General features: G+C 52.5%; 1 protein-coding gene across 5 annotated transcripts in view; it reads left to right on the top strand.

Annotated features, from left to right (window-relative positions):
• The first annotated feature begins 791 nt into the window (after positions 1 to 791).
• NRP2 (neuropilin 2) overlaps positions 792 to 20,642 on the top strand; it is a 120,528-nt gene continuing 100,677 nt past the window's right edge. For all 5 annotated transcript variants that reach the window (XM_008145249.3, XM_008145248.3, XM_008145253.3 and 2 more), the window contains exons 1-2: positions 792 to 1,722; positions 17,213 to 17,390. In XM_008145249.3, coding sequence (XP_008143471.2) covers positions 1,650 to 1,722; positions 17,213 to 17,390 — 251 coding nt within the window. In that variant the 5' untranslated portion in view covers positions 792 to 1,649. The remainder of the gene's footprint in view (positions 1,723 to 17,212; positions 17,391 to 20,642) is intronic.

The raw sequence follows: 20,642 nt of genomic DNA, 5'->3' as shown, positions 1-20,642 counted from the left end.
GGGGGGGCGCCGCGGTTGGAGGAATCCAGTTCAATGGCCTGAACAAATTCTTTGAAGTCTTTCCTCTTCTGGCAGCTTCAAGTTAGGGGCGTAGGGAGAAGTGAATCATCACCCAGAGTGGAGAGGAGTGTGTTTGGGACACAACAAAGGATCTGAGTAGTAAACGCAGGGTGTTTGGGATTTTATTCAGCCGGGCCTGTGCGTGTGCGTGTGCGTGTGTGTGTGCGTGTGTGTGTCGCCGCCACGCACTGCTGCCTGTTCAAACGCATGGCTGAGCTGCCGCCTCGCTCCCTACTCCAAACACCGTGCGCCACCAACGCCATTGCGCGTGGCATTGTGTTGGGTTCTACGTGTGTGGCATCGCAGTCAGGGAATTGGGGGGGAACACGGATTACCCCGTTTCCCGCGGAGTCTCCTTCGGGCGGCGTCGACACGGCCAAGGACAGCACGCCCTGGAGGTGCCCGGGGGCGCTCCTTCTCCGGGGCATTGCGCACGGGCAGCTCGGCGCAGCCCGAAGCGGAGGAGCCCGGGGTGGGCGGGAGATGCCGGGTGAGAGAGGGGCGGCGGGGTGGGAGCTGCCTTAACTTTGATCCGGCCGCGGCCGGGGTGGGGGAAGCCGCCGCCGCCACCGCCCCGCCCGGGCTGGGTGCCGCGGCGCTCGCCTCTGCGCCGCGCGTTTCCGCGGCTGCCTCTTTAATCAGGAACACAGAAGGGGCGGGCCCTGAGCCGGCGCGTAATCGGATAGCTCTGCCGCCGCTCTGACATCCACATGCTGCTCTGCCTGAAAAGGCAGGGGGGAGCCCGAGGGGAAGCAGAGATCGCGAGCGAGGCAGCCGCCCGCAGCCCGCCCCCAGCACATCTTCAGACGCGCAGACACTCGGCGAGGCGCTGGGCGAGGTGGAGGTGAAGGCGGGCGCGAGCGAACTCGGAGAGGGGCTCGCTCGCTCCCAGGCGATCCCAGCCGCCTCCGCCGCACCGCCAGCAGCTACAGCAGCGGCACCGGCACCGGCGGCTTCCTTCCTCAGACTCCCCTCGTGAGGCTGGCCGAGCGGGTGTAGCCGTTGGGGGAGGATCCCGCTAGGGGAACCCGGCGAGGGCGAGAGCCGGGCGGCCGCCTCCCACCCGGGCTGTCCGGCGGTGGGTGCCGCCGCCCTCTCGTGGGTCCCGGGTGCCGGGGGATGTGTGTCAGTTTACGCCTCTGAGATCACCCAGCTGCCTGGGGCCGTGTGATGCCTAAGGCAAGTCTTGGCTTTTATTTTTATTATCATTTTTTTTTCTTACGCTTGGCTTTCGGGAAATAATTCGTGATGTTGTAGGATAAAGGAAATGATACTTTGAGGAACTGGAGAGGACATAGATCCGTTTTTGTGTTTTAAGAGAGGAGAACCGTCCCCTCTTCCCGGCTGGCTCCCCTCTTGGCTGATTTCAAGAGCGACCGACCCTCCTCCCGGTGAGGTGGGGATCCATCCAGCAAGGATAAAGGTGAAGACGGGCCGCCAGGGCCCAGGAGGGGAACGCTGACCATTAGAAACCTCTGCAGAAGACACTGTGAGGAAGATCACAAGAGCGAAAAAAAAAAACACACAAAGACTTACAATTATACAAGAAACCCACACATCACGCCCTGGAGAGAGCCTCTTTCTCCAAAATGGATATGTTTCCGCTCACCTGGGTTTTCTTAGCTCTCTACTTTTCAGGACGCGGAGTGAGAGGCCAACCAGGTAAGCCCCTGAAAGTTTTTTTTTTTTTCTCTTTTCTCTATTCATCTCAACACACTTTCCCTTTAAAAGTAACTGCTAAGGCGGGAAGGGGGGCACAAGGAATGGCATAGAAGGAGGCATCCTCAATACTGAATAATTTAAAGAGCCATCCCACTCGGCCCTCCCTACCTTACAGCACCACCACCGCCACTGCTAAAACCCAACTTTATTCTCCTGCGAGGAGTGCGTGTGTGTGTGTGTGTGTGTGTGTGTGTGTTGAAACATAGACAGAATTTGGCGGTGTTCAGATGTCACATATGGACTGAATCAAAGGTTTAAAAATACTACAAAGCCTTTCTGCATTTCAGTTTTTGGGATTTTTCCCCTTTTCTTGAAGCAGAGCACATCTCCCTGGAGTTTCTTCAACCTAGCCAGCGGAATATAAATCATGTGCATTCCCTCCACGGAGCCGCGTTGAGCAATGTTAACTGAAGGGCTTGGGAAAGGCAAGAATCGAGTTGTTTCCCAGTGCTGTGGCTTCTCTGCAGAATGTGCGGATCCGCCTCAAAATCGCAGGGCTCAGCCCGTGGGGCTTTCCGCAGAGCCAGGGGCTTGGGGCCGGGTGCTGCTGGCCGACCCAGGTGGTCCATCGACCCTCCTCTCCTTCCCGCAGCCACGTGTTTTCTGGGAAAGTAAATCGTGTCCTTTTAAAAAATATTATTAGATAAAACCAAGTGCGTGGCCCTCCAAGGTCTCTCGTGAAGTGGTTAGAAACTTTTGAGTGGAATTTGTTCTCAACCACTGCCAAAAAGGGTGTGTAGACTGAGTGCAGAGATAAGCACCCAAGGCCCCGAGTGTCTGGGGCCAGTGTGTGTGTGTGTGTGTGTGTGTGTGTGTGGAGGGGGGGCTGGTAAGGGGTACAACTCTCTGAACAGGGATCTCTGGTGTCAGGGAATACGGTGGGGCTTGTTCTTCCTTCCTCACACCACCCTCCAGGGTGAGCCCCTCTCTCCTCTGAGAAGAGTGTCTGGGATCTGACTAAACTCTTGGAAGCTGCTGCTACAGGTGATTGAGAGCGAGGAAACGTCTATGAGGAAAGAGGGAGAAGGGGAAGGAGGAGACGCCTCCCTGGCGTGCCCTCACCCAGCGGCACTTCCAAGGCTGCGGCTGCAGTGCCCGGCTAAGCCCTGCCAGCCTCCTGGGCACCTCCTCCCATCGCCAGGGCTGGTGGGGCCAGCGGGCGGGGGCCTGCTCTGACCGAAGGGGAAGTTGGTTCTCCCCTCCTCACACAGGCACACGCCCCACTTGAAGCTCGGGTGTTTATTTGAGGGGAAGAAGATTCAGCATTGATCCCTTCCTATCCAAACCCTCATGTTTGCTGCGCCTTCTGTGCCGTGACTGATCTTCAGGGCAGCTGCAAACCCTATCCAAGAGTGAGTGCAGGTCCCACTTGGGGAGGTTTCCTGTGCCTCCTCCCCATTCCTTCTTGCCTTGATTCCAAGTTCCCAGTTTGATGTGAAATGAAATTACCTCCCACAGACCTGAAGGCTGCATAAATTATGTATGTTCGTGTGATTCGCTGTGCGTGTGTGTGTGTGTGTGTGTGTGCACGCTCCCGCGCGCGGTGAGGATGCCCACGGTATATTATGTATTCAGGCACGGTCTCTGGTAGACCCGGGTGTGCGAGGGCGCGGACACTGGTGCGCACACAGGCACACATTCACACGCGCGCGCGCGCACACACACACACACACACACACAACTTCAGGTTCTGTGTGCTGTGCAGAGCGGGAGGGGTCGTGAAGACTCAGGGGCCATCTTCTACCCCAGATGTTCGCACATATGCCCCCCACCACACCCCCGAGCGCTGTGTGGATGGAGTGTGTACGTGTGTGCGACAGAGGATGGGACCCACTCCCGCTCCGCCACCTGCCTCCGCGCTCTCCGCAGGCGCGCCCCCTCTCCCCGGCCCCTCGCCGCCCTGCGTCATTTCTAGAGAAGCCCGGAGGCGCAGAGCGCGGGCAGGTCACCCTCCTGGTGGGACGCGGAGCTGCTCAGGATTCCGTCCGAGCAGCCCACTGGCACCCCGGCAGCTGGCGGCGGTGGCAAAGGGCGAGGCCCAGCTAGACCTCTGACTCACCCGGTGCGCGCCGGCCGGGAGGGGACGGGTACAGCCGGCGGCGGCGGGAACCCATTCCGAGGAGTCGTGGGGGGGGAAAGGAGGGCGGAAGGTGAAAGCGGGAGGGCGATTGAGCACACAACCCCTCGGCGGCGTGCAGCCTCGGCGCCCCCACTCCTCGGCACGCCGCTGGGCAGGATCGCAGCACCGCCGCCTTTCTGCCTGCCTTCCGCTCGGGCTTGGGGCTCAGGACCGCTCGGCGGGCCCTCCCCGAGCGCCCCCTCTGCCTCGCGCGTTCCACTATGCGCTGCATTACCCCTCTCACCCCTCCTCCCCCACCCCCACCTCATCCCTGGAGAGCCGGCTTTGAGGCCGGGCCGGCGGGGCAGGGGGATCCGAGCGCGGGCCGAGCTGGGTGGCGGGAAGCCGGGGTGGGATTTCCGAGCCGAGGGCGGAGAGACGGACAGAAGCCAGCTGGATGGAGCCGCGGGAATGCGCGCCGCTTGCACTGCCTGCAGCCGCGCTGCGCGCCGAGCGCTCGCCTTGCGCCGAGACAGGTGAAGAGCACGCGGCGCGGGCGCCCACGTGGTGGGGACGCCGTGGCCCCCAGCGCACCCCAGCCCCCAGCGCCATCTCTCACGACGCATCGATTTGTTTGGGCTACGCAGCAGAAACGGAGCCCAGCGATCCATAAACATTCTATTAGGCACAAATGCCCCCAGTGAAAGCAAAACCCAGGCTCAAGCCTGGGCAGAGTTGGCGGACTCCAACTCCCCCAGCCGTGCCCCTCCTCCTCCCGGCTGAGGACAGCGCCAGGGAGAAGCTCCGGCTTTTCCTCCACCCTGTCCAGTGCCAGAAAGTCTCGGCTGCAGCTCCCTGCTCGGGAGAAACCTCTGCAGGGCTGGCGAGCCTCCCTCCCCGCCGCCGCCGCCGCGCTCTTTGCTTTTCCACGTGAGAAAAAGAAATAGTCACGGCCGATGCTTCCTTTCCACTGATTGATTTCTTTTTAATATCAACACAAGTTAATGGAGGCGAGGCCAGCTGTGATTCAGTGGCTGCCCCCACCCTTCGCCTGGGACTGACTGTACCGCAGCTTCCCCCACCAGGTCTAGGGCTGGGGCGCGGGGCTGCTTGGAGGGGTTGCGGGGGGGGGGGGGGGGGGGAGGGGGCGCACAGGCCCGCAGAGCTAACGCCCTAGGGCTGGCGAGGGCTGGTGGCAGAAAGAACCTGGTGACCCCTGGGAATCGAGGGGGTGCTGCGGGGGTGGGGATCAGCTTTCTAGGCCAAGCCTAGGGAATCCGGCTCCTCCGTGTCGCAGCTTCTGCGGCTCCGGTTGAGTCTGTCTGGAAGGAGAAGAGAATGCGCGCTCTAGTTTCTTGGCGTGTGCTCACGGCTTGCCTCCCTCCCCCCTCCACCGCCCTCCCTTCCTTCCTTTCGGTTTCAGACAGAGAGGAGAGCCCCCTGGCGCTAGCCATTCGCTGTCAGCGCCTGGCCGCGCAACTCCCCTTTGCTAGAGTTAATCGTGGTCCGCAGGGGACTAGGTGACGCTCAGGAAACCATTCAGGCCCTGACAATGGCTTTCTTCAGATGGTGGCAACTCCCGGCCCCAGTGTCCACAGCGCTTCGGGCCAAAAGAACCCGCGCCCTATCATCTACCCCCAACACCCGCCTCCGCCCGGAGCGCTGGGGTTTCACCGCCGCTGCCACGGACCCGGGCAGGCGCGGGCAATTCAACCTTCTGTCGGAAATGATCAGATAAGAGGTGTAAATGGGCGGTGGGGGACAGGCCTGGGTTCAAACTAATCCTGAAAGGGAAGCACTGAGGGTCTAGGCTCTGGATAAGGGTCTGAGGAGGATTTCTCTTGCATCCTGTCTCCCTCCAAATGCGGGGTAATGACGAGCAAGCATAGTATTGTGCGACCAAACGACAAACTCCTAGATTCTACACAGACGGCCTGCCCTAGGCTCCGGGGACTGGTCCCCTGCCCGCATTCCATGGGTGCCCAGTCAACTTTACCCCATAAACTGCCGCTGGAGGTAGTGAAACTGCGGCCTGTTGCCAACGGAGCACACAGTGCAAAGCAGTGGGAAGAGGAGCACTGGGGAGGGGGGAGGCGGGGCTCGGCAAGCCCCTTCTTGTCCAAGGTGTGCGGCAGAGCTGGGGCTGCCCAGGCAGCACCGCAGGTTTGGACTTTGTCATTCTGGGGAGCCCGCAGAGGAGGCCACAGAGCTCCCAGCTGGCAAAATGGAAGGTTGGAAGGCTGCAGGGACTGGAACGCCAGGCTGTGGAACAGGACTCCTGCTGTCTACCAAGTGGCTTCAGCCCCTGCTATTGAATGTCAAGTCCACACCGGGGCAATGCAAGGCCGGTTTCTACCTTCAGGGTATAAAGAAGCCAGAGGACCCAAATGCCAGTTCATATAAATTGAATTGAGAGGCATTGAATTGAATGCAAAAAACAGTGGGGAAGGGCCTGGGGTGCAGGTGGGGTCCTGGGGAGAGGCACCTTGGACTAGATCTCTGGTCGGCAAACTGCGGCTCGAGAGCCGCATGCGGCTCTTTGGCCCCTTGAGTGTGGCTCTTCCACAAAATACCACGGCCTGGGCGAGTCTATTTTGAAGAAGAGGCATTAGAAGAAGTTTAAGTTTAAAAAATTTGGCTCTCAAAAGAAATTTCAATCGTTGTACTGTTGATATTTGGCTCTGTGGACTCATGAGTTTGCCGACCACTGGCCTAGATGATTCCTGAGTAACCTGCCTTGTGTTTTCACTCAGCGGCTCATTGAAGCAACCGAGGGAATGAGCTGACTTTGGGTAAGCCAAGCGTGGGACAGTTCTGAGCTGACAGAATTCAGCGCTAGATTCATTGGTAGAGAGTTTTCAGAACATACTCTGTGAAAGTGCAGTTTGGAAAGACTTTAGGAAACAGAGGTGTGATTTTCCTTTTCTGAAAGGATGGAGCAGAAGCGTAGTATCATCTTGACTTCTTACACTGACCGGAAAGGATGTGAAAAGTGACGTCTGGGAAGTAGTTTGTAATATCGTTAACATACTTGATGTATTGGATCATCTGACCATCATTTGCCATTGGACCCTCTTGAAGGCACCCTCCTTGAGTAGCAGACATGTGTTTGATCCCAAAAGTAAGTCTTTGTTCTGTTTCTTCCAGGGAAGGAACTCACTTTGAAAAAAAAAAAAATTTTTTTTTTAACCCATTCCTGGATGCTACTGTGGCAGCTCGTCCTGGAGAGCCTACAGCATTTTCCAGAGCCTTATCTGCCTTGATGAGAAGTGACTGAGGGGCCTAATGGTTTCCTCACCGAACAGGATTCCGTGGGGTTGGATTCCTGGATACTGTGGCCTTGTAGTGTGGCTGGCCCTCCAGGAGAAGGCATCTTCTAAAGGTTTAGGAAGCTGTCAAGTTTAGATAAGGCTGAGCTCTGATCCTGTGGGACCTTGGTTGTATTAATAAGGAGAAATTAATTTTTAACCACTGGGAAGGTTGCCAAATTATGTGACCTTTGGCAGACCAGCTGTGCTATAAAAATAAATCCCCCATTTCTGAAAACGCTGCTCCTATCCAGTAGAACAATAACAACGTGGCATTTAGCACAGATGAGGAGCAGGGTTGAGAAGAAAGGGGAAGGGGGGGGTGTGTTGCCAACAAAAACCTTCCGATGTTGTAACGCATAGCTTCAGGCCTGAGCATCCTACCTACTCCCCTGCCCCCCAAACACATGCCCTGGTTTTCAGTACACAGGAAAGAGGGCCAGGAGGACAAGGAGTGGGGTGCCTGTGGGAGCAGGGAGTGGAGAAGGTGTTAAATGCTTCCAGCCCTCTCACACCCCAGTCCTGAACACATCTCCCATTGTCCACACAGACAGACGGCTGGCACAGGAAGAGAAAAAGGAGTTTCCATCAGGCAAAATGTTTGTCTTTCCCTTATGCCACTAAATGAGCTTGTCACATAGACAAGTTTGGGAAAGACCTTCATTGGGCTTTTCAGCTTCTGAAGCTTTGGAGCCAGACAGCCTGGGTTTAAAATCCAGCCCAGCCCTGCAATCCAGGATACGTAATCTCCCCGTGCCTCAGTTTCCCTCTGTGCCTCAGTTTCCCGGTCTGTCAGATGTGTTTGAGAATAATAATAGCCCACCTCATAGGTATCATTACCTGCCTATTCGGAAATCATGCCATCTTTAAAACAGCTTCAGTGGGGTTTACTGTGTCGCAGAAAGCACAGTATAAACAAACATTGTGGTCAATTTACATTATTTTATGAGCTGTTTAATAAGTAAATAATTATTCCTTCCCAGCTCTTACCCCACTAACCCTTCACCTGTGTATTATAAGCACGGGATTATCTCTCCACACTCTGTCCTTTGGAGACAGGTATTCCCTGGTAGGTTCTCATCTTAGATCTACTTCTCCGCTTTGCTTCTTTTTTCTCCACTTTCAGTGTCCTCACCTCTACTGATTTTTTTTTTTAATCTCTCCTCTTTTCCTTTTCCTCTCTTCTGTCCTTCATCAGGAAAATGTGCTCCGCAGGGATCCCAGTGCTGAAGAGATCCTCCCTCGCCCCGAATGTGTAATAACTTCTACTCGGGCAGCAAGGCCCCTCAGCAGCTGAACTCAAAAAAAGTCATCATAAAGACAAAATAGCTTTTACCCAGCAAGACTCTTAATAATCCCATTTCCCTCTGGGTCTTCATAAAAGAGTCATGATCTAATCCAGGAGGAAAGGGAGGGGCCTGGGACACAAAAGGAAAGCTCTCCCCGTGGTGTGCAGTGGACGAGGCTGCAGGCCAGCTTAATGCAACGTCCAGTGTGACCCTCCAGAGATCCCGCGATAACCAGTGATCTGGCCAGTCTTTCAGAGAAAAAAGATAAAGGGAATTGCAAATTATTGGGCTGAGTGGTAATAATAATTGTTTTGATAAAGAGGGAAAATAAAACAGATGTGCCCCAAAGGCATTTTGGGGGGTAGGGGAAGAAAGATGGGTTGAGAGAAATGAACTAAAACCCAGCAAGAGCCAATCCATTACCAGCACAGGTTTAGTGATGAAGTAATAGTTTGCATCTTCCTGGTGCTACTGACAACAGATATCTAGGACTTGCCTTTGGGAGGGTGGGGGGCCGGAGTGAGGAGGCAAGAAAACATTCCAATAAATTCTTTTTACCATTATTAGAATTAAAATACAAGTGTCATTTGAACATCCTCAGTATTATCTGAGGTTCCGGTGTCTTCAGAGACATGGTTCACACTAACTCTACCTTGACTTATGACTAGGTGCTGTTATCCCAAACAAATTATTTAGACACCCAGTTCACCACTAAATTTACCATTAGTACCAGCTGTGGGCTGGGAAGGAAGAGTTGGAGCTGGAGAAGCACAGCAATTTGTGATAAGGCTTTCTTAGCATTTGTAGTACCTACTGATACCTTTGGTGTTGCTATAGGCAACTAGCAATTTATTTTTTTATTTATTTATTTTTTTAAAATATATTTTATTGATTTTTTTTTACAGAGAGGAAGGGAGAGGGATAGAGAGTTAGAAACATCGATGAGAGAGAAACATCGATCAGCTGCCTCCTGCACACCCCCCACCGGGGATGTGCCCGCAACCAGGGTACATGCCCTTGACCGGAATCGAACCTGGGACCCTTGAGTCTGCAGGCCGATGCTCTATCCACTGAGCCAAACTGGTCAGGGTACAACTAGCAATTTATTGATTTATCAAACCTCATTGACACTGACTCTTGGGAAAAGCTCTGGGTTTGATCCTATAAAGTTCTCCAAAGAGGAATCAGAAGGGAGCCACGCATACCCTCAAGTTGAAGTGGTCCAGCAGAAGGGATGAGGCTGTTCCCAGCTCTCACATACCTTAGAACAGCGATTGTCAACCACTGTGCTACAGGAATGTGTAAAGCATGCAATACCTGACTTTTAGTCAGGGGCGCTAACCTCTTTTCCCTTAGGTTGTCAAATAATAAAATGACAACAGCCAACACAATAGCCATCGGTGTGAATGAATCAAAATTATACTTTTTTATTTGTCAGATCAGCAAAAACATAATATATTTTAGTAATTAGCTTATGTGCTCCATGAGATAAAAAGGGTTGAAACTCGCTGCCCTAGAAGATACTGAAGAGTTTCGGAGTCCCAGGTTTGGGTGGCCAGGGATGGGGGAGGGTGCAGCTGAGCCTGATTGAGAGAATACATGGGATTTAGGAGTGGGGAAAGGCATAAGGGAAGGGGGAGGTGGGAAGAGAGAATTGGACACTGGGTTTGTTTGAGGTGACACTCAGAAGCTTCGGGGTGGAGGGAAATGATTGCAAATAAGGTTGGAAATAGTAGCTTGGGCTAAATGCAAGACCCAAATTGCTAGGCCAAGGGGTTTAGATTTCATTTACTAACCAATGGGGAGCCATTGATGTTTCAACATAAGCCTCCAGTTAATCAAAATAAATGAAGAAAACTATTATATTACCTTGTTTGTTTCCTCCTTGGGTTTTTGGAGGGACCTCAAAATTATTCTTCTTCTATTTCCTTCCCCAAATGTCTGTTGAAATGGTCAGGAATTGTAATCCCAGATCTCTCATCAATGGCATCAAAATTACATTTGCAATGAAGGCTGGAAAAGAGTGGACATAAATATAAACTAATGCTATTATATCGGCTGCCCTATTGGAATTGCATTTGTTTATGATATAAGATGACAAATAACAAGGTTACCACAGGTGGCATGATTCGAGGTCAGGGAGGTAATCACATCAAACTTACATTTTAATGATTAAACAGGGCTTCATTTTTAGAATCCAGATTGAGGGGAAGAGACTTTCCAAAGCCCTATTTCCAGACCCCGTTTCCAGTTCTCTCCATGGGGAACCTTTCGGGGGGGGGGGGTTCTAGAAGAGGGGGTTTGCCCTGTTCCCTTCTCCTCTTTCCTCGCTGGCTTCCTCTCCCCCTCCCTGATCCCCTCCCCCGTGCCTGGCCGAAGAGTCTTTGATTCCGATTTTGAACTTTATCACTGCGAAAGTTCACAGGGGTTTCCATGCGCCGTGCCTTTAGGAGTGCATCACTCACTGCCACCCGCCCCATAAATTGAATAGATTGCGTCCCTTCCCCGTTGCCTTAGGAAGTGGTCAAACAGCCGCATTCCTGGGCTGATGGATTGGCTCATTTCTTCCCCGCTTAAGCCAAGATACAGATTTTATGAGACTGTCTTGTGACAGGCTGAAGTCGCTTTGAATAAAACAAAATCCAGCCTCAGCTCACAGAGAAGAAAAACTCTTAAAAAGCAGCTTATCCGGGGTAAGCGAGCAAAATTTGGTTAAGACCCTGAGCAGAGGACTTCGGTGATTGGGCCGAGGGATTTTAAGAAACACTTTTTGGTCTCTCTTTTTATGCACCACTGTTGCCGACGGGCTCGCACACAGAACTGCGTATCCGTAATGTTTATAAATATGCAGCCGCAGACCCAGATAAGAAAGGAAACTCACGTCAGTAGGGCTAATGTGATTAAAAGAGACATTTGAACTCTCCATAATGCAAGACAGACATGCTCCTCTGAAGGGAGAATCCTGGAGTTTGGTTTTAGGCTCACCTGGCGCCGATAAAACAGGAGCAACACCTGGAATAACTGATCTGCTTATCGGGGAGGGGAGAGAACCTTTAATTTTCGGTTCCTCTGTGGGTTACAGGATCTTTTCCCCGCCTCATTATTGTACAGGCTTTGAATTTGAGAACTGGAACTGACCTTTAGACTCACTCCCCTCGTTTTATAGAGGAGAAAACCAAGGCTCAGAGTGGTTTACTAATTTACCCAAGGTCACACAGCTTGGGAGTGGTAAGAACATACATGACTTCTTACTGGCTAAGTGGCAAGGTGACTACTTTCTCTTTAAGTAGGAGAAAGAGCCTCATTGCCTTGCTACTGATAATCCAATGAAAACAATGCTGTGGAAAGAGGAACCGGACGGGATTCTGCTGTGGATAAAGGGTGAATTATAAAGTAAATAAAGTGCTATTTTAATGGGAATGTGACCAAGTACTCCGAGTACTTTTCTCCACTAAGTGTCCTCAGGTGTGGAGAATAGAAGTTAGATGTCTTCTCGCCTTCCTCGCTTTTCTGTGGCATTTAAAATAGCAAGGGCACTGAGATCTGGCTCCGTGGGTCTTAAACCCTATTCCAGGAAGACCCTCAGAGATGAGGGAGGGTCTTCGAGGACTGGACATGACTCCGATCTGCCACCCCCCCTCCCCCGTTCCCACACCTAAGAAGAACTCAACTTTCAGCTGCTCTGCACATTGGAGCTCAGGGTGGAGTTTTGTTCAAGGAAAAAACAAACAAACACTTCTAACAAGAATTCTGAAATGAGCGCACTTAATTCAGTCCACTCATTGCCGCCCCGTTTAGGAAGCTAGGTCCGAGGCAGGTCACTGAGTTAAGAATCCAGGTGCCATGTCTTCTTGGTAATATCAGTACCCCCTCCCCTTCCCAGCAACCTGGTCCCCTTACCCCCGACCCTCCATCAATAACACCCTGACTCTCCAGTCCCACGTCCAGCCCTAAATTCCCCTGTTTTTGCCAAGGACTTTTCCCCTCAGTTCAGCTAAATCGAGGGATCTGATTGTTACTATGGGACTGTCTGCAGGCGGTTGCCTGGTGTCACCTGGTGTCACCCCCTGTGATTCTGATCATTTAAAAGTCTCACTATAGCCAGGCCTCAGCGTTGAACAACTATTATTGTCAAGTTCAGGCTCTACAGTGATCCTTTAAAACAGCTCCAGTTGAGTTCCCTTAGAAGGCAGACCAGGTTTTTAAAAAGATCTTCTTTTAGTCTTTCTTACTAAAAATCAGATCTTACTAGGAACCAGTGAGTTGTCTGAAATTGGGTTCTGTAGGAGGGTGAGTTCCCTCTGAAGCTGGCAGAGTACCTGAGAATTGTAGGTGGACGGGTACAAAATTTCTTCACCTGATCCACGGCCTGCTAACCCCAGGGCAGCATCGGATAGTGCTTAGGCCATCAGCAAAGCAAGGGCATGGGAGGGAGGGAGGAGGTAAGGGGAGAAAAATGTCAGAAATAATCTGACATTTTATATCAAATAAAAACACCTAAGTAGTCGTTATGGAGGGAGGGGAGTGTCAGACCTTTGGGACTTCAGCACATAGCATTCCCTTTATTTCAACTTACTTTTTTAAAATTAAATTTATTGGGGCAACATTGGAAAATAACATTATATAAGTTTCAGGTGTACAGTTCTATAATACATCATTTGTATATTGCACTGTGTGCCCACCACCCCAAGTCTAGTCTCCTTGTGTCACCATGTTTTTGACCCCCTTTCCCCTCTTCATCCTCCCCTCCCCGCCCCCCCTCAATCTCCATACTGTTGCCTAGCCCTAGAGGTATCACTTTAATCCTTTTATCCTGGGGCCTCTGAGGACCTGGTCCATCTCAGTTGCAGGAGAAAACTTCTCTGAGCAGATCAGGCCTGGGTTTGCCTGCTCCTCTTTGGGAAATTTGCCCCAGGTAAAAGGTAGTTACAAAATCAAGGGAGAAAGGAGTCCCTGGTCAACTCACCAAACAGGCTCAGTAGCTCAAACTTCAGCTGGGTCAACTTCTCTTCTGTATATGCATATTGGCCTAAAGGCATTTGCCCTTGAGTTCACCTTTCTTTTGGCTGGACTGGACTCCTCTGGAGAGAGCTGTATGCTGTTCCACTTGGACACAGGAAAGGCCTCGGGAGGAGAGGATAGTGTAGCTCTTCCGAAGAAAACCTGGGTCGTTCCTCTTGGGTGTGTGTTTGCATTTTAGAAATGGAGGGTCCTCAAACCTGGGAATGAAAGACCAATTATCGATGAAAGACCAATTATCGAGAGGAGGCATAGATGGATTAAGTGTGTCTTCTTTACAATTTTTACTGATAGATTTCAAGAGTTCAGTTTTCTCCAAGGAACACAGAGATGAAAATTCTAGTATTTATCTTGATGGATCTGTCTGTGCAAATGATGTCTGATCTTTTATGAGAGGGTGTGGAAGTTTGTACAGGATTAAAGTGTTAGTTTCATATATATATATATTTCAGAAAGGAAGAGGGAGAGATTGAAACATCAATGATGAGAATCGTTGATTGGCTGCCTCTTGCACGCCCCCTACTGGGGACCAAGCCCGAAACCCAGGCATGTGCTCTTGACAGGAATCGAACCCAGAACCCTTCAGTCCCCAAGCTGACACTCTATCCACTGAGCCAAACCAGCCAGGGCTAAAGCATTAATTTCTAACTAGAGGCCCGGTGCACGAAATTTGTGCACTGGGGGGGGGGGGGGGTGGGGAGCCCTCAGCCCGACCTGCGCCCTCTTGCAGTCTGGGAGCCCTCTGGGGATGTCTGACTGATGGCTTAGGCCGGGTGCAGTGGGCCTAAGCCGGCAGTCAGACAACCTTAGCGCTGCCACAGAGGCAGGAGAGGCTCCCGCCACCCCCACTGCGCTCACCGTGAGCCCGGCTTCTAGCTGAGCAGCACTCCCCCTGTGGGAGCGCACTGACCACCAGGGAGCAGCTCCTGCATTGAGCGTCTGCCCCCTGGTGGTCAGTGTATGTCATAGCGAGCAGTTGAGCAGCCTTAACATATCATTAGCATATTACGCTTTGATTGTTTGAACAGCCAACTGGACGACTGGACTACTTAGCATATTAGGCTTTTATTATATAGGATGTGTATGTGTACCCAATGTATGTTTGGTATCCAAGTGTGTGTTTCTCAGTGTGAGTGCCATCCAGACAAGAATGTGAGCTTGTGCCCGGCCGGTGTTGCTCAGTGGTTGAGCATCAACCCATGAACCAAAAGGTCCCTGGTTCGATTCCTGGTCAGGGCATACGCCTGGGTTGTGGGCTTGATCCCCAGTAGGTGGTGTTCAGGAGGTAGCCGACTCTCATCCATGTTTCTGTCTCTCTATCCCTCACCCTTCCTCTCTCTCTCTAAAATCAATAAAAACATTAAAAAATAAACATACATACGTTTTTAAAAAAAAGAATGTGAGTTTGTAAATGTTTGGATATTGGAACGGCTAACCACACACAAGCAAAGCAGATGTTTCAATGGGTTCTCCGATATTTTAATGAGTGCCTCGATTTTCCTGATAAAGAGAGGACAGGAAAAAAAAAAAAAAAAAAGAATTACTCCTTTTCCTTTGAGTGAAGTAAGTTTTAACCAGGAGAACAGGCAGGCAGGCAGCTATGGGACACACACGTAGTTTCACTTTTTTCTCCAGTGGGGAAGTGATGACTCCTGGTGTGGCTCAGAAATGAAACCTTCCTCTGAGGAAGCTTCCTGTCTTTCCTGATGACCATGTGTGCCTGCTCTAATTACTCAAAGCGTAAGCCGGGCGCCGTGGGGGCATGGAGGAAGTGAAGTTCTCCTTTCCGTAGAAATGTTCGTAGACAATTTCCTCTCCTCCGAGCTGTAAGACAGCTGGTGATCTAAGTCCCCTCCCCCCTCCCCGCCTTCTCAGAGGGCCACTCGTGGTCCCATTTCACATGCATGAGCCAGGACCAAAGGGCCCCAGTCGGACTCGCTGCAAGAGGTTAGGTGCCCAGCTTGGGTGAGTGGTGAGGGCACCTGGCAAGCCTTCGGGGATTGGCTGCTGGGGAAGCGGTGGCACCAGGCCTGGCTGCTGGCTTCACCTTCATCTGGGCAGGAGGGCCGGGCCCATTGTCCTCCTGGCCTCGGGAGGGTGCAGGGTCATGAGTTAGAGGATGATGTGGTCTCTGCCAGCCAGAGGAAACGGCCTGCTTTTGTTTTCTACCCAGCAGGAAATGGGACCTGGATCCATTTGGTTCTGGGCAGCGCCACAGGGCACAGTTTGAGCTCTTGGAGGCGCTGAGGCCTAAAGGCCACTTGTGTGGATTTGTGTGTCCCCCGCCACCACTGTGCCCATCTTTTATGCGTTTGAAGCCTGCCCGCCCGGTAATCTAAAGCAGAGTTCCGGGAGACGGTCATGCCAACAGGCGCGGGGAAGAGGGAAGTGCACCTGTAGAGTTAAAAAATGCATGACCCTTTCCCTCAAAGAGAGAGCGCAGGAGAGAGGCCCGTCCTGGAGGGCGGCTGCTGAGCCCTAATGCATAATTCACGGGCCCACGCTGCTCCGTGCAGATGGCGATATTAAATCGTGATTGATGCTAAGAGCGGCACGGCTCTCAGGAAGGTCTCCCAGAGGCTTCTGGATATTTCCAGGTCTCTTGTGTCTTCCTGTCCTCTCTTCTAAGGTAGTCTTAAGCGAAGCCCCCCATTTCCCAGGAACCCCTCCTGGGGATGGAAGATCTTCACTCCCAAATATGTGAGATTCTTCAAATGTCATCGCCCACCTTTTCTGCCTTTGAAGACGGCCCCATTCCCTCCTGGCACTTAAGTAGCTGTTGCCTCCAGCAGGCACTGTGGGGAGGGCGGGAGGGATGCTCAGCCAGGCTCCGCCAGCCCCTTCCCGAGGGCTGCTGACCAGGGACAAAGCAGCAGCACACTCTGCTGGTGGTGACCAGGCAGGAGGGACAGTGGGCAGAAAGCTGGGGGGGGGGGGGGGGGTGGGGGGGCAGCCAGCCATCCACTCAGCACAAAGCGCTCTTTGTCGAGGCTCTGAGGTCAGAGTTGGTGGATTCTCCTATGCAGATTTTCCACTCCGTGCATAATGAAATCATAAATCAAATTTGTGGTGGATGTGGAATTAAGTGTTTGGGAGTTTTGCTTTTGCTTTCTTTCAAAAAAAAAAAAGGCTGAAATCACCCTCCAGGGCCTGTTCTGGCCCAAAGCTGAAAACGCGTCTTCCGCATCACATGTAATTGTTACCAGGCTTGTGGGTCGGCACCACAAAACCGCTCTTGTCAGTTCCCGGAGCCGTTACTTCTGGCGGCCTGGGCTGGGCTGGGCTGGGCTGGGAGGCCCGAGAGCATGAAGGATTTATGAGGTAAAGATAGAGGAGAGGCTGAGCGAGCGCAGAAGAAGATGGGCCACGGCCAGGAGGCAGGAAAAGGCAGGGAGGCATGTTAACTTTGCAGCTTTCTTGTTCTTTTTTGTTAATCCCAGAGCATGTGATTGGGAACATTGGCCACCACTTTCTGAAATATTTTCATTGGGGGCGGGAGAGAGAGAGAGAGAGAGAGAGATTGTGTGTGTGTGTGTGTGTGTGTGTGTGTGTGTGTGCTCAGCCATGTGAGGAGGAGGGAGATGGGCTGAAATAACCTCTTCCACTGAATGAGTAAGTAGGTTAGCTTCCTGGACTGCCATAAAAGGTCTGTAAAACCCTTTCAGGCCACTGGTAGAGGAGAGAAACAGGGAGAGGGGGGGAAAAAATGCTGGAACATATTTGAAGTTCCTTGGGTTGTTTGCCCTCTCTTTCAGACCCACCCTGTGGCGGTCGTTTGAATTCCAAAGATGCTGGCTACATCACCTCGCCAGGTTACCCCCAGGACTACCCGTCCCACCAGAACTGCGAGTGGATTGTTTACGCGCCCGAACCCAACCAGAAGATTGTCCTCAACTTCAACCCGCACTTCGAAATCGAGAAGCATGACTGCAAGTAAGCACCCTCCTGCCCACTGTGCATCCTTGAGACACTCTCCCTCCCGCCCTCCCTCCTTCCAGCCCGGCTCCGACCGCAGCGCCACCTAATGGCCACACCCGTAACACCGGGCCTGCGAAACACCTGGCCTGCTACACAGCGCCGGATCTGGGTCCGAGGGGAACCCGAGATGACATGCTTTTTCAGGGGGAAATAAAGGCCATTTGGTCCCATAGTATGGAGGAAAGAGCCTTCTTGAGTGAATTGTGTGAGGAATAGCATCCTATCTTCAAAAGCTGGCAGTGGGGGGAATTCCCTGTGGGGGCAGGGTGGGAGGTGGACTACAAAACAGCAGCAGCTCTTCTTGATTTTGGGACTTGTCTCTCCGTTTCCTCTTATGCGACCACACATAGGAACCCCACCAACTTCCTTGATAAAATAGTAGCCCGATCCCCACGTGGAGACTCCCTCTACATCCAGCCGTGGACAGCTGGGCTGTTGTCCTGGGAAGTGGGAGCTGGTTTCCTTACAGTTAAAAATCGGAGTCTCCACGGGTAGATCTAGGATGTGCATTGCTTCTTGGTGTCTGTGCTGCACAGGTTAGAGTCTCAAGGCTGCATTTATCTAATAAGCACTCTCCTAATTGCTTTGCAAATATCAACCCACCCCACTCTCACAAGGGCCCTGGGAAATGGGGGTCCTTACCACCTCCATGTTGCCAACGAGAACAGCCAGAGCCCAGGGAACCTAAGTCAGCCACCTGCGGTGACTCGGCTGCTCTCACACCCTCGGTCCTGTCACGGTGGAGATGTGTGGCTCAGGAGACACCACGCGGACATGGAGACATCTGGGAGTGCTTCAGAAATGCCATGTTAACACGAAGGCCCTATAAATCAAGGCGCGGGAGCAGGCAGCATTGTCATGTCGGGAATGTGACTACGTGTTTCCTCCCTGAAACAAAAGGGAAAGTCTTCTGTGCAGAAGGTCATGTCTGGCTCCAGAGGAGCACCTACAAGGTGCCACCGCTCCAGGGGGTGTCCAGTGCCCCGTTATGGTTGATAGGTAGTCTGAGCCTTTCCTGTGACCAAGGCAATGCAAGTAATGAAACATTCATCAAGGGGCCAGCTGCTGGGAAAGGTACAGGACGCGGACCTGGATCCAGCCAGCGCTTCCTCATAGAGACAGGACCCTCTGTAACCAGGCAAAACCCTCTGGAAACACTGTAAGACAGAGCCCACTGGATGGTACAAAGCACATTCACATGCTTGGCATGACCATGCTGCCCGCTCCCGCACCTTGATTTATAGGGCCCTCGTGTTAACACGGCATTCACGGTGAACCCGTGCATCAATGTCATTGCTGCCCTCCGGGACTGCTTTTCACCTACGCAATGGTTTTCTCCTAACGAGAGTTAGTCTTTGTTGAGGACCCAAGGGTTTCCTGGATAGATGCCTCATGTGACAAAGAATCATAAGGCCGAGTTTCTAATCGCAGATCGTCTCTTGACTCGTGGAAGGACACAGGGTAGCTCCCCAGTTCCTCTTTGTCTAAGTTCAGTGCACACCCTCGGACACGTTTGCACAGAATCGCAAGGCCGCCCGTTCCCTGCCAGTGAACTTTACCAAGAATTTCTGTGAGAAGGGCTTCTTTATGAGGTGTTTTTGCTCTTGGAGCCTCTGGCTGGGCTGCAGGAGGTTGGCACAGACTGAATCGTAATGCACCGAGAGCTTGGGTCTGAGCTCAGAGAAATTTGACTAAGCACCTCTCTCGACTGAGGGCCAAATTCTGTTCTGCTTATGCCAGCAAATCTCCCAGGGAAATTGCTAGGAGGTCATCCTATGTATATTCATAGCGGCAGAGGGAGAAGGCACGGCTTCGGAAGGAAACGCTCAGGAGCTGGTGAGCATGGCTTTCAACATGTTCTGGAGTGTGAAAGGCCAGGAAAACATGCTCCCGCCCTGTTTGGGGCTGCAGGGAGCCCCTTCCCCTTCCAAGACCCAGTTCCAGGGACGGGAGAACTCGGGTTGCTGCAGCCCTTGGGGAAGAGGGCAGAGTCCTTTCATGCTGAGTTGGAGCAGGCCCGTGACAGGTTATCCTCCAGTTTACCATCTTCACTAAGTAGCTTCCTGTTTCCCTTCCCACTCCCCCATTCTGTGCTGCTGGCTTGAACCAGAAAGGTCAGGAAGGTCAGCGAAAAACCTTTCTGGGGTCTCTCTCCCCCAGTGCCAAATTGTCAGAAAGGGTCTGTTGGGGTCAAGCCCCTGCTACTTAACCTTGTCCTTCATTCTCTCCCCCTCCCCCGGGTCCCCTCCACTCCCCATGTCTCTCTCACCCTGATTAATTTTTGTATTTAGAGAGACACATCCGGTCCTCTCAACCTCTCGCTCTGCAAGGTATTTTTGAGATTCTTCCCTGGCCATTTGCATTCAGAATCAATGGGCTTCTCCCCCACCGCCTCAGCTCACTTGCAAAAGGAACAATTAATCTAATTGAAGTCCTGGAAGTTCTGTCCGGTTCCTCCTCTCTTTCCCCCTCTCGTTTCTGTTCCGAGGGAGCTCCTGGGTTTGGAAAGCACTTACTAGCAAAGGAACGCAGCCTCCTTTCTCCTCTGATTCCCGGTGCCTGTTTCCAAGGAGCTGTGGCTCTGGCAGCCCCTCGGGGTGGGTGCTTACCAAGAGGCGCTGCCCGGACCATCCTTCGGATGAGAACGCTGCAGTGACACTTCCGAGAAAAGGGGGATGAGTAAGGAAGTCAGAAGAGCAGCCAGCCCCTCCTGCGCGCCCCCGCTTCTTCCTCTGTGCAGGGTGATCTGCAAAGACTGCCCCGCGGCCCGGAAATGGGCCCTGGTGGAGAGGCCTGGCCTGGCCAAGCCGTTGGCCCTCTGTGCCTTGAAATCAACCCAAAGGGCTAGGCCAGCAAGTTTCAACCTTTCCAGCTCCTGGCACACACAAATTAATCACTAAAAGTCTTCAGCAATCCAAAAAGTGTATTTTTTGCCCATCTGACCCAAAAATATAGATATAATTTTGGTTCATTCACACTGGATGGCTATTGTGTTGGCTGTGGTCATTGTTTTATTTGACAATCTAAGGGGAAAGAGGTCAGTCCCCCTGGCTAAATAGTCAGGCATTGCCTGTTTTAGAAATACTGGTGGCAGCCCTGGCTGGTCCGTCACAGTGGGTTGGAGTGTCAACCCACACACCAAGATACTGAGGTTGCGATTCCCGGGTCAGGGCACATTACCCAGGTTTCGGGTTCGATCCCAGTCGG

The sequence above is a fragment of the Eptesicus fuscus genome, chromosome 11 (assembly GCF_027574615.1).
Source record: "Eptesicus fuscus isolate TK198812 chromosome 11, DD_ASM_mEF_20220401, whole genome shotgun sequence".
Lineage (NCBI taxonomy): Eukaryota > Metazoa > Chordata > Mammalia > Chiroptera > Vespertilionidae > Eptesicus > Eptesicus fuscus.
The sequence above is the reverse complement of the archived record's forward strand: the minus strand, read 5'-3'. Positions and strand labels throughout refer to the sequence as shown.